This window comes from Epinephelus fuscoguttatus, linkage group LG12, assembly GCF_011397635.1.
Source record: "Epinephelus fuscoguttatus linkage group LG12, E.fuscoguttatus.final_Chr_v1".
Classification (NCBI taxonomy): Eukaryota; Metazoa; Chordata; class Actinopteri; order Perciformes; family Serranidae; genus Epinephelus; species Epinephelus fuscoguttatus.
In genome coordinates this window covers 40,562,522-40,574,616 of record NC_064763.1, presented here as the reverse complement: position 1 = coordinate 40,574,616, position 12,095 = coordinate 40,562,522, and the positions used below count along the sequence as shown (strand labels likewise).

At 41.0% G+C, this 12,095-nt stretch overlaps 1 protein-coding gene across 1 annotated transcript in view; it reads left to right on the top strand.

Moving 5' to 3' along the window:
* zgc:77151 (uncharacterized protein LOC337153 homolog) overlaps window positions 1-4,593 on the top strand; it is a 46,747-nt gene extending 42,154 nt beyond the window's left edge. The window contains exons 9-12 of the mRNA XM_049591364.1: window positions 866-963; window positions 1,106-1,286; window positions 2,088-2,291; window positions 2,586-4,593. Of these exons, the coding sequence (XP_049447321.1) occupies window positions 866-963; window positions 1,106-1,286; window positions 2,088-2,291; window positions 2,586-3,827 (1,725 nt within the window). The 3' untranslated portion in view covers window positions 3,828-4,593. The remainder of the gene's footprint in view (window positions 1-865; window positions 964-1,105; window positions 1,287-2,087; window positions 2,292-2,585) is intronic.
* The last annotated feature ends 7,502 nt before the right edge of the window (window positions 4,594-12,095 follow it).

Sequence of the window (12,095 nt, the reverse complement as noted above, 5' to 3'; positions counted from 1 at the left end):
GCCCACGGGTCGTTGAAATTTTTGAAAGTGTGTGAATTTGAGGGAAAAAATTAAAGGCCTCTCTGGTTTTTGAAAACAGACATAAATAGTATATGTTTTGTGCAAGAATCAAAATTAAAGTCCTTTTGATATCATAACCTCACTGTAACGCAGCAGAGTCCAGCTTCTGTCTCTTTTTAATTGTTGTCAGCTTCAGTTCTCAGAGCTATAATAGTAATTAACCTAGATCCATGTCTCAAACTATGCTGTGTTGGGTCCTTGAATTTGAGGGCCTGGAATGTCCTTGAATTGGATATTTAAGAATGTGCAGGAACCCTGATATCAAACTTAACTTTTTTTTTTTTTTGAGTACCAGGCACTGTGCGTCTTTCAGACCACAGGAGTGCAGAGTACACTAACAGGATGTGCTGGTTTCTGCTTTATTGCCCTTCCACCTGTCAGCCACAGAAAGTTGTTTCGACCTCATGAAGTCAGAGTGTTTTACTTTATACTGTGATAATTGTGTTTATGCAGTACTTCTATGGGGGTTTTTTTCAGTAAACAAACAAAAACCTGCCAAAACTTGTATGTTATGTTGTATTATGATTGTAGCTGAAATAAGAAATGAACTGGAGAACTTGAGATGATAGAAGTGTTAAAATCCGTATGCAGAACACTGGAGTACAAGCCATGCTCACATTTCAACACCACAAATTTTCAATTTAGCTGATGATTAACCTCTAACCGTAACCCTCATGTTTGAATGATAGCACATTTGTCAAATAAAACATGACAGTCCTACCCAGGCTGCACACACACCATTTTTTTTTTCTGCAGGATTTCAGGAGTTCAAAGCTGATCACCTTCACGTTTGTTTGTGTCACAGGTGACATTGGACCGTCTCTGGAAAGTGGTTTATAATGAGCTGGGAGGATGCCCCGGCAGCACCAGTGCTGCTACCTGCACCAGGAGACACTACGAGAGGTCAGACTGAAAATCTGACTCCCCCCTTCCAAAACATCCTGAAATATAAATAAATCACTCAGGCTTAAAAAAAAGGTTCTTATGTAAGAGTACACACACTTAGCATCCTGTACCTGTGTGCATGTGTGTGTGTGTTTCTCAGACTGATGCTTCCCTATGAAGAGCACCTCAGAGCAGGAGGAGCAGAATTTAAAGTCCCAGAATCCCCCATGCCACCGAAACCCAGAGGGATAAGAGGAAGGAAACCACTTCAGAGAGGCAGAAAACCGGGACTCAAAGCCAAGGACAAGAAGATGACAACCCCTGCTGCTCCTTCTCGTACTGTAAGTGACAGAACAACTGTAAACAGTAATTAATCTTATTTTTTATCATGCGGTGACATGCTACTCTTTGCTGCACATTCACACTTGATTTACCTCCTGTTGTTTCTTTTCTTTTGCTGCCAATGTGCCAATTTTTAACCTTTTTATTTTAAGTTTTCATACATAAATCATCATCGTCCTGCCAGCTTTCGCCCTTCATTTCTGGTATTAAATAAACATCATGACATTATCCTTTTGACATTATGACTCGGGGTGATTCAGGAAACTGTGATATTTCTTGAAATATCTCTATATACCTTTAAGAAATGCTCCAGATACTAAAATAATCCTGATGAAACCTGCAGATATTCTACTGGTAAACAGTTCAGCTAAGCCTAGAGGTGCCTCTTAAGTTTATTGACTCTGTAAGGATTTGGAATAATGATGTAATAAGGTTTTTTTAAAAACATATTTTGGTGCCGAGTTTGATAAAAATCTGATTGGCTCGTCCACAAGTCAAAAAATCCAGTAAAATTAGAGGTGGTGGTCTGCACAACTTTGTGAATTTTGCCACAGATGTAGAAGCAAGACCAGGGAATTTTATTGATGTAGCACATTTTATTGCTGGTAAAGTGAACATGCTTCACATTAAAATACAAAGCAAAAAGTAACATGTAGAGAATACAATAAATATAAGAAAGTGCAACAGCAGCAAAAGAATAAATACACAAATAAATCATCCACCTTCCAAAAGATGTGAATAAATCCAGCATAGGCTTAAAGACACCATGTATGACCGCTTATCTCTGTCTCTCTGAGCAGATCGTGAACCCTAACGGCACCGTGGTGGTGAAGAGAGGCCGAGGCCGGCCGCCGGGCACTCGCAACAAGGCCACGCTGATCGCTCAGGCGAAGCTGCTGGCTCAGCAGCAGGCAAAAGCCAAAGCAGCGGTCGAGTCTCAGCAGCAGAGTCCTCTGCTTCCTGTCAGAGTTGGAGGCGGTCCCACCCCCAGCAGCACACACAGGGTAACCTCTCAAACTCCACTGTACTGTAGAAAAAACACACACATTTTATAGTAATTAAAGTGATACTTCATCTGTGCTTCATCCTCCCCTCCATCCTGTTTAACCTGTTAATAAGTTTTAAGGTAAAATTATTGACAATAAGAACAAATTTAAGTATCATCTACATTCTGCTTTAAAGAAAAAGATCTGAGATGTATTTTGAAGCTTTTTAAAAGAAAAAAAAGAAAGATAAATAAATATTAGTAAGTGCTATCCATGACCGCCGTTTTCTTCCTCTCTCTTTCTATCCTGCAGCCCGTCCAGCCAGCTGTCCTTCCTGTCAACATGCCCCTCACCCCAGACCTCTCCCCCATGACCGCCCCCTTCCTCCCCTTCCAGCCCAAACCAAAGGAGCTGAGGCCGGACAGAGCGGAGACTGTGGCTCCTGCTCCAGGTGTGCTCCTCTCCACTCTGCCTCGCCACTTTGTCGGAGGATCTCTGGGCGGTTTTAGCCCCATCAAAGGCGTCTGTCCTCTGGATGTCTTCAGGAACCGCATAAGCCTCCAGAGAGGCCCGGAGAGCCCAGCCCTGACGCCTCAGGACCCAACCCAACACCATCCAACCATCTACACCCTTCAGCCCAAAGTTGGAAGCCCGGATGCGTCTCATCCCAGCGGGGACCAGCTTCAGCCTCAGCCCCACATGCTCCACCAGCAGCACAACCGCTGCTCCGGCTGTACTGTGGACGAGGCAGCCCAGAGAGGAGGCAGTCGGGACGTTAGGAACCGGCCTCCTCTGCCCCCTCTCCGGGTCCTGCCTTTGAACCTGGACTGCAGCGTTCAGGTGTGCCAGCTGATGAGGACTCGTCTGGGCTCGTCTCAGTTCCAGACCTTCACCCGCCGACTGTCTGAGGCTCTGTCCCAGGACCTCAGCACCAAGCCCCCCTGCTCTCCTATCACCCCTCCCCCAGAGCAGGCACTGCCGCTCAACCTCAGCAAACGCTTCACGGCGAAGAGACCCAGCACCGAGGGACCAGAACCGAGCCTGGCAACGATCAACGGGAGCACAGATCAGCCGCCATCCAAGAGACAGAGACCCGGCTGCACAGAGCAGGCTGAGGACTTCAGCCTGGGCGGCCGGTCCAGCTCTGTGGGAAGTGCAGGAGGAGGAGAGCAGGATGTGGAGATGAAGAACCAGGAGGAACCAGCGGACCTGAGCTCCCCCAGCAGGATTAGGGCCTTCCTGCTTGGGCTGCCACCTTTCCAGGTAAAATTTGAGGAGGATCTGAACGGGACGAGGTTTGGGAAATTTCTTCCTCCAGGATCTATGGCTGAAACCCAGAGGACCGAGACAGAGACAGGAGAGGGACGAGTGGCAGTAAAGAAAGAAGTAAAGAAGGAGGAGGAGGTGGTTGAAATAGAGCGATGTGACACTGAGATAAGCAACAAATTACAGAAGCCAGAGCAGGAGGAGAAAGATCCCGCCCACCTCTCTGGTTCTGGCCCAGTGGAGCTGAAGATAGCCGGGCCCTCAAACACTGACACACACTGTTTTTAGCATTATTCCCTCTGTTGATATTAGCATTTTGTGATCAGAAAACTGTCGGATAATTCGGGATTGGCGGTTTTGGAATGTGGAAAGTTGTATCCACCATGGTGCTTGGTGTTGGGTTTGGACACTGGATGCTTCAGTGGTTGATCCGGCTCAGGTTGACGCCTGAACACGTGGAGCAGGGGTGATTCTTTGCTTCATATTTGAGAACATTTGAACTCATAACTTCTCCTTATTTCCCATTTTTGTCTCCTTGTTGTTATTTCCTGTTTTTTTTTTCCCTGGTTTTCGATCTTCTCTTCGATTGAACTTTGCAGAGGAGTGACGACACTGAGACTCATGACAATCACAAATCAGTTTCTCTTCGTTTCTCCGTTGATTTCTGTCTCTTAATGGTTAAAAAAAAGAAACAGAGGAATGAGACTGTGACTCTTTTACAAACACTGCCATAACCCTCCATAACACTATTAACTCCACTATTCAATGTTAAGGTGAAATATTGAATAAGATCCATATTACTTAAAATAAAAATCAGTTCTATCTATGGGTGATGCTATGCATCAAGACTTCATAAATTAGCATCTAGAGTGTACTGTAGTTTGGTAGTTTCATTTTTAAATTGTACTCTACTTCTGTAGAGAAATAGTTATTTTCTGATAAAGTGTCTAGATGTTATCTGGAGCTCCTCAGTCTTCACATTATAGCTCGTTAAGTGAAGCCTTTCTATAGTCCTGCTCGTTAGCTGAAATTATATAAACTGTTCTTACACATATGTGCCTTAAATGTCCTGCGATCTGTTTCATCGCCGGCTTCAAAAACATTCAGTTAAAGAGATACCTTGATGTTGGACCTGTTAAGTTTTCCTTCTCTCCTCAGTAGTGCCAGGTATTTTTGAAATACTAGTGTGGATACAATACCTGCATCTCTGATTCTGAAATATATATATATAAAAAAATCTTATAACAAAAGCAGCCAAAGTTCTTATGTTTTAAATGTCTTAATATCAGCAGCTGTACAAGAACTCGTCTGAAGTAAACGGCCTAAAACTGGTAAAAATTTAGGCTTTAATCAATTCTGAGTGCTGCTCTATGCTGCTGACATACTTCATACAGTACTAGTGCAGTGTTGAGGGCCGATACCCAGGCCTGCTGTTTGCATGTAAAGACCACTGTGGCCACACGATGGCACCATCGCTTCGTCTTCATCACCACCACTGTTCAGGTTATTCAACCAATAGGGAGTCAGCACAGGAGGACGTTTAGAGATCAAACATGACCATGTTGCCCAAACATTCAGACTACCTCAGGCTTTTTTTTTTCTTCAGGGGATAAGAGCTCATCCCATCATGCATTTGGGGAGACGGCAGGGTTGGATGCTGGTCCGTAAACGCAGACAGATTTCCACTTGGTATTATGAGAAAAAACATAGTGTTTATTCTCCATGTTTCTGATTGTCATCAAATCTCATGAAAAGACTGATTTGGGTTTTAGTGTGGAATTTGTTGACAATAAGAAAATTAAAGAATGTCGCCAAACTTATTCTTTAACCTGCAATTAGTATGTGGATACGGTTACTAGTTCTTTTAATGCTACATATGCATGAACCCCTGGTGTGAATACGCACTCTCATTCTCTCCATTCAGACTTAATTGTGATCAGATCTGAAGTTAGTTGCAGAGCAGGAAGGCAGATGACGGATTTATACGTAGCATTAGCGAGAAAAGGTGGAGATAGTTGACCGATTTATTTTTCTTGCGTTAATAGTTTGAAATTTTTAGAACTGCGCATAATCGCTTCCTGGCTGAGTTGCATGTTCAGATTGAATCCACTCTCATGTCTGTACGGTAAATATAAAGCTATAGCTAGCGGCCAGTTAGCTTAGCACAGAGGCTATAAACAGACGAAGAGAACGAGTAGCATGGCGTCCATCCAAAAATAACAACACCTACCTACCGACACCTCTGCAGCTCATCAGTTTATAACACTTTATAACTTGTTAATTTCATCTGTAAAAAACAGAAGTGTAAAAAAGAGAATAGGTTGTGGGTTTTCAGGGGTTTTGTACCAGACTACTTGTTGGCTCGGTGCAGTGACTTCCTTGAGTTCCAGCCAAGAAAATTGCTGTTTTTTTACACTCTAGTTTTTGTACGAATTTAACAAACAAGATTGTAAATGTTAATCGCTGAACTTTTGTTTTCACTGTATGAGTCAGTGTGTGTCAGTGATCACGGCAAAATGTGGTCCTGGAGACACCTTATTACAGCGGGAACTGCCACAGAAGCAGTTAGGAATACTTTGCCAGGTGTTAATTTATGTCTCTGGATAGATTTTGTCAACGTAATAAAGTTGTTAAACATGCAAAACTTTACAGATGTGTTGTCAAGATCAAAATGAAGGCCGAGTTCGAAGATGGGTGTGGACTGAGCAAGGGGGTCCGAAATAGAGGCGTAGGAAGTACATTTCCCCCCTGGTCCACATTTGTTTTAAGTTGCAGATTGCATCACAAGATGGTCTCCAGTGTTCCTTTTAGAGAACAGCTGTCTCAGCCTGTTGCTAGTCTTTGCGTCTTGCTAGGCTAATTTCATGTTTACCGTACCAACGTGAGAGTGACTCCAATCTCATCTAATTTTCAGTATGAAAATGAATAAACGTGTTTCACAAAATTTCAAACCATTGTTCTAAGAATGCGGTCAAACTGTACAGAAATCATTTACACCTGGCTCAAATCGTATTATATTCTGACCGTTATTACAGGAATCTCTCCTGAAGACGTCCAGCTGTTATAGGCCAGATGTTAATGCCAGTTGAAAATGAGAAAATCAAACCTGCAGCATTCAGTCTGTGTCACCAAAGAATGTGTTGCCGTTTCCCACTTCATACCAATCCTCTACTCCACCCGGCTTCTTCCTCTTCTTCATCTAAAGTGCCAACACAAAACACCGACTCAATATTGGGACAAAAACCTTGTGTAGCTAAAAAAAAAAAATTGAAATGTCAAGGTATCCCTTTAATCACAGCCTTTTCTTCTTGGACTCGTCCCTGTTTGTTTCAGATTTGCACACCTACTGTACCCACATGCTTCATTTGTTTTTCCATATTTATATTTGCCATGTTTATTTTCTTTCTGCCAACGTTTGTTATTCTACCAGAGCAGTGGAATTAACTACGACACCGAAATTAACTGGTGCTGTTTATTCTTAGTTATGTAGCCATATTGTTGTTGTTTTGTTTTCTATTGATAAAGCTGCAAATTATTTTCATCTCAGCAAGTCGTTAGATCTTGACTTCAAGTTTAAAATTTCTCGCAGTAGATTTATTTGTCCGACAGTTACAAGAAAATATTTTAAAGAACTGAGTTAAAAGATAACATGACTTGTTATTGGAAATATTTGCAGTTTTTTTCTGATTTATTTTTGACTGTTTGGCTTTGTGTGAGACAGATATGGACTGTTTGTGAATGAGTGCATGAGTAGAGAAATGTATACTCAGTAGATCATAGCTGGGCAGATGCACCAAAGCACATTTAACTCCACCAGAAATCCCCAGACCTCCATAACCTTTCTATAATGTTTCTCGTCATGTCGAGGTCAGAGTTATCATTAGTATTTCAGGATATTATATGTCGTTATTTTGTTTGCTTTAAGAAATGTCACTTTTCACAATAATGTCTGTTTTCTCCTTCACGTGAGGTGAGAAATGAGAAGTAACGAGGAAGATGGTGAAAGACTTCTTCCTTTTGTGTGATTATTTCTTGAAAACAATCAATGCAGTAAGATTTGATATATCTCACAAGTCTGATAATCTTACTACGGGATTAATGTATAGTTTGTGTCTTGCTCTGCTTCATCCTGTCTGTCAACCCTTATTTATTAAGGGGAGGTGTTTCTGAGCATGCTGGAGCGACACAGGCTTCAGTATGCTCCAAAGGAAAGAGTTTGTACGGGTGCAGCTGAAGACAAAAGTGTTTGTTGCTACTCTGAGCGGCCACACTGGGTGGCAGGGTGAAAAGTCGCTAGATGGCTGGAAGATGGCATTAAGTAATGCACCACCAGCGAACAACAATAACAGTATATTCGTTTGCTCTTTGTGTGTTTTGTCGTCCTCATGGAATGATGGTGTACACTTTCAGATGTTTGCGGTGTTGCACTTAGTTCAAAATCTACTCACGTTCACACCTCCACAAGCCTTCCCAGCCACTGCACAAATTGGGCTCGGCTGTTGGATTGTCAGTTTTTGCATGTTAGAATATGTCGGACACAACGCCTCGACAGTTGCGCTGTCAGAAACAATGTCAGACATTGAAATTGTTCGCCGAATACCTAAATAACTGTTGCCTTTATGAAAAGGGCGTTTGAGGTAACACTGGGTTAGCTTACTGCTTTAGTTACAGTTTAAATGTGAGCTAGTTAGCCAAACATGCTAACATATGTAACCTTACGTTGAGAGCTGAAAAGTGCGCTTAAATCCATTCCTCACAGGGTTACTCTTGCGATTTTGGTTCTGGGAAAAGACTTTCAAACCTGTGTATCGCTCCTTCTACAAACTTGTCATGCGGGAAAATCCAAAGCTGTACATGCCTCCCACTTCATAGTTACAGTTGCTAAGCTATGATTGGACAATCACTGTTTGGGGAGGGCTTAAAAGGGATAGTTCGGCTCTTTTAAATGAGGGTTGTATGAGGTATTAGTACAGTAAATGTTTGTCAACACGCTCCCAGTTTTGAGAAGCAGACAGGAGGACTACCAAGAAATTAAGCAATGTACTGCTGTGGAGGGTCAGCAACAAAATATATCCTAGCCATTTAAAAAAATCATTGTCAGTTTAGGTGTATGCTATACTGAGAATATTTTCACCTCTTTAACTTGCTGTCAGACAATGATATCTGTCGGAGAACTGGAACAGTTATATTGATATTGTTAAAGCCAGACTCCACTGAGAAAAACAGTAATTTAACATTAATCAACACAGGAGCTGCTGGTCATCCACTACCTCGAGCAGTTTGTGTTTCTATGTGACTTTGGCGTTTTAAAGGTTAGTTTGGGTTCGCCAAAGTCACACAGTAACACAAACACATTAACTGACTAAGGCAGCAGTAGACCAAAAGCTCCTGTGTTCAGCGAGCGAAAATGATTGTTCTTTTCAATGGAGTCTGGAAAGCATAGACGGAGAATTACAGCCGTCAACATCTTCCCCATCAGAAAGCAGGCAAGGTAAATCTGTGAAAATATTCTCAGCCCAGCGTACACTTAAACTATTATTGAGTTTTTCTAGGTGGGACTGTTTTAAAGGAGGTAAATGCATTTTGTGCTTCGCTTCCCTGGCGGTACTCCTGTCTGCTGACCAACATCTACTGAATGTAATACGCTGACTATTGATGAGTACCTCATACAGTCCCACCTCAAAAAATCCAAATTATCCCTTTAATGATACCAGATTTTCTAGCTTCTATGTGAACTTCATCATTGTTGGACCCACTGCATATGCTAATTGGTGTGGTACGTAGACTTTATATTGGGATGATGTCACAAGGTGTTCTCTGAGAAGCTCTACAGATGTCAGGATTATGTGCTTTCCAAACACACCCGTGGGGCTGCCTCGACGAGTTTTCCAAAAACTTTACAAAACTAGTGAATACACTTTCAATCTCTCTTAAAAAAAATTCTCTACATAATTACTTCCTAAACTTTACGTGTGTTGAACGAGTGCGACCGATCAATATCTTTGTGAGAAACAGTTTGAAAGCGTGCTCCTTTCCAGCCATTCGACGCTGCTCCACCTCCTCTCTGTAGCAGCACTTTTCACCCTGTCAGATGTGGCTTCAACACTTTTGCCTTCAGACGACACTTTGTACAAACGTTCATTTCAAGTTCAGCACTCACACACACTGGGAGCCTCCCAGTCACACCACAGCTCCACTGGACCAGTTTTATCTCAGTCTGACTCTCCTGAACATTTGTTGCCTTAGTTAGTTTTTTTTCTTTCTGCATGTTAATTTGTATGTTCATGACAACATGCCACCAGCGCCTGGTGTGTCATTCAAAGTGGAGATCTTGTAGGTTAGAGTTAAAGGAGAGTTGAATAGTTTTTCTTCTTCGTTGGTTATTTAAGCTTTAGTTTGTAAAGGTTTCTTTAGGTATCATTTCTTTTTATTTCCTTCGATAAAGTTAAAGATTTAAATGTTTACATTTTGTTATGCATGTTCAAACAGATTTGTTATATCCAGTGTTTTGCACACTACTTCAGCATCGGTCTTGAACGGCACTGCTCATTAATGTAAAGTACTTAAAAATTAAGTGCCTGATACTATAAGTGAAAATTGGGGTTGATACTTGTAAGCAAATGAAAGTTAAGTTTGCTCATTAGCCTTCATGCCATTGACTTGAACAACAGCTCCTGTTGTCACGTGATGTTGTATTGATCCTGTGTTTTAAAGCACCAGGGGAGATTACCTCGTTAAAGGCGGCAGCAGGACGCTCGCTCGGCTCCGCGGCGTCTGTCGGAGCAAACTGGACCTACGAGGCGTGACACCCAGCGGCCATCTGAGCGCTCGGTGATGTGATTCATCCGGTGAGCAACATTCATGAAGATAAATGATCAAATTAAAGGTGCTACATGTGACGTTTTAACATCTGTTAGGTGTTACCAAACAGGTAGAGGGCGCTGTTGGTCTCTACAGCAAACAAGCGGACAGTAGAAGATACAATAGTGAAACTGTCCATCACAGAGTCCAAAGAGACGTCTCTAAGTGTCTCACAACCAGCAGGCCAAACCCAAAGATACTCAGTGAAATGTGGCGTAGTAAAAGAAACCCAGCATCTTTCCACATTTGAGAAGCTTCAACCAGCAAGTTTTTCACATTTAATTGATTCATTTTCTGTCAATTGACTGACTGATTAATTATCTAATCGTCCCAGCTGAAAAATGTCACAAGGTTGAATGCGATAGAATCTGTCAGCCTCTGGTCTCTACTGCTCTACGTCCTGCTTGTAAACTCAAGTTTGCTGATGTTAAAAAGCTGCATGTAGCACCTTTTCTTAAACTGTTGGATGTTCAGTACCAATGAATGTTTCAGTCACATCTTCCTGTGATCTCATGTTTATCACTTGACACCATTTCCTCTCCTCATGTAGTCGTTTGTTTTTTCCCCCTCATTCAAACAAAAGATCAATTTTAAAAGCAGAAGTTGGTCACGTGTTCTTTTCTTTACAAGCTGTGTTGAACACTTGAAGAGAGCCGATGCTTTCTGGTATGATCACAGTCTATCTGCAAGTGTGCGCCTGAAATGGCGGCCGAGGCGTTTGACTTGACCTGTTGATTGACACTCTGTGTTTTTGCATTTGTGTGATTTGATGATTGCAGATCTGCAGCACAAACTCCAGTTCCTTTTTTTTTTTTTTTTTTTTTAGTTTCTATAAGCGGTAACCGGTTGGCAGTGTCAGGTACCATTCCATTTTAACACTGTATATTTATAATAAAAGTAATCTGTTAATAAAACCTCAGAGGGCTTTGTTGTGTTTCTTTCTGAGAGGAAGTTGGGTTTTTATCTGCTCTTTTGAAAAGGGATGAACAAAATTTACCATAATTTTTTTCATGACGTGTACCCATGGCAGATTTAGATTTTGAGAATTAAATTCAAATTATGTTAAAAAAAAAATGACAAAAATCGGAGAATAAGTTGTTATTAGTTACAATTTCTAAACACAACTCACAATTTTTGAACAAAATGTTAAATATTTAGGAAAAAATAAAGATTGCCATTTTAATTTGTAAAGTAATGATAATAATGTCTGAGATATGTCAGATTAAAGTCGTAATCTTAAAAGAAAGGTAGTGATATTAAGTCGTGATTTTCAAAGAAGTTGTGACATAAGAATAAAGTCAAAATATCAGATTGAAGTGGTCATTTTAAAGGATAGGTAATGCCACAACAATAAATTATAATATATAATGACACTGTAAAGTTGTCTTAATTTTTGAAGGAAGTTGTGGCGTTACAAGACTGAAGTTGTAATTTTGAGGAATGCTGTAATATTCTGAGAATAAAGTAATTTTATGCAAAAAGCCGTCATTTTGAGGAAAGTAATGAAAAGTAATTCATGAGAAACGTCATGTTAAGAGAATGAAGTTGGAGAAGTCATAATGAGATTAAACTTTTTGAGGCAAAAATGTATTCATAAAATATCAAATTTGTAATGAAAAGAAATAATATGAAATATGAAAAATGATTTATCAAAATTCTGGAAAGTTGTAATGAGAATAAAGTCATTTACAGTCA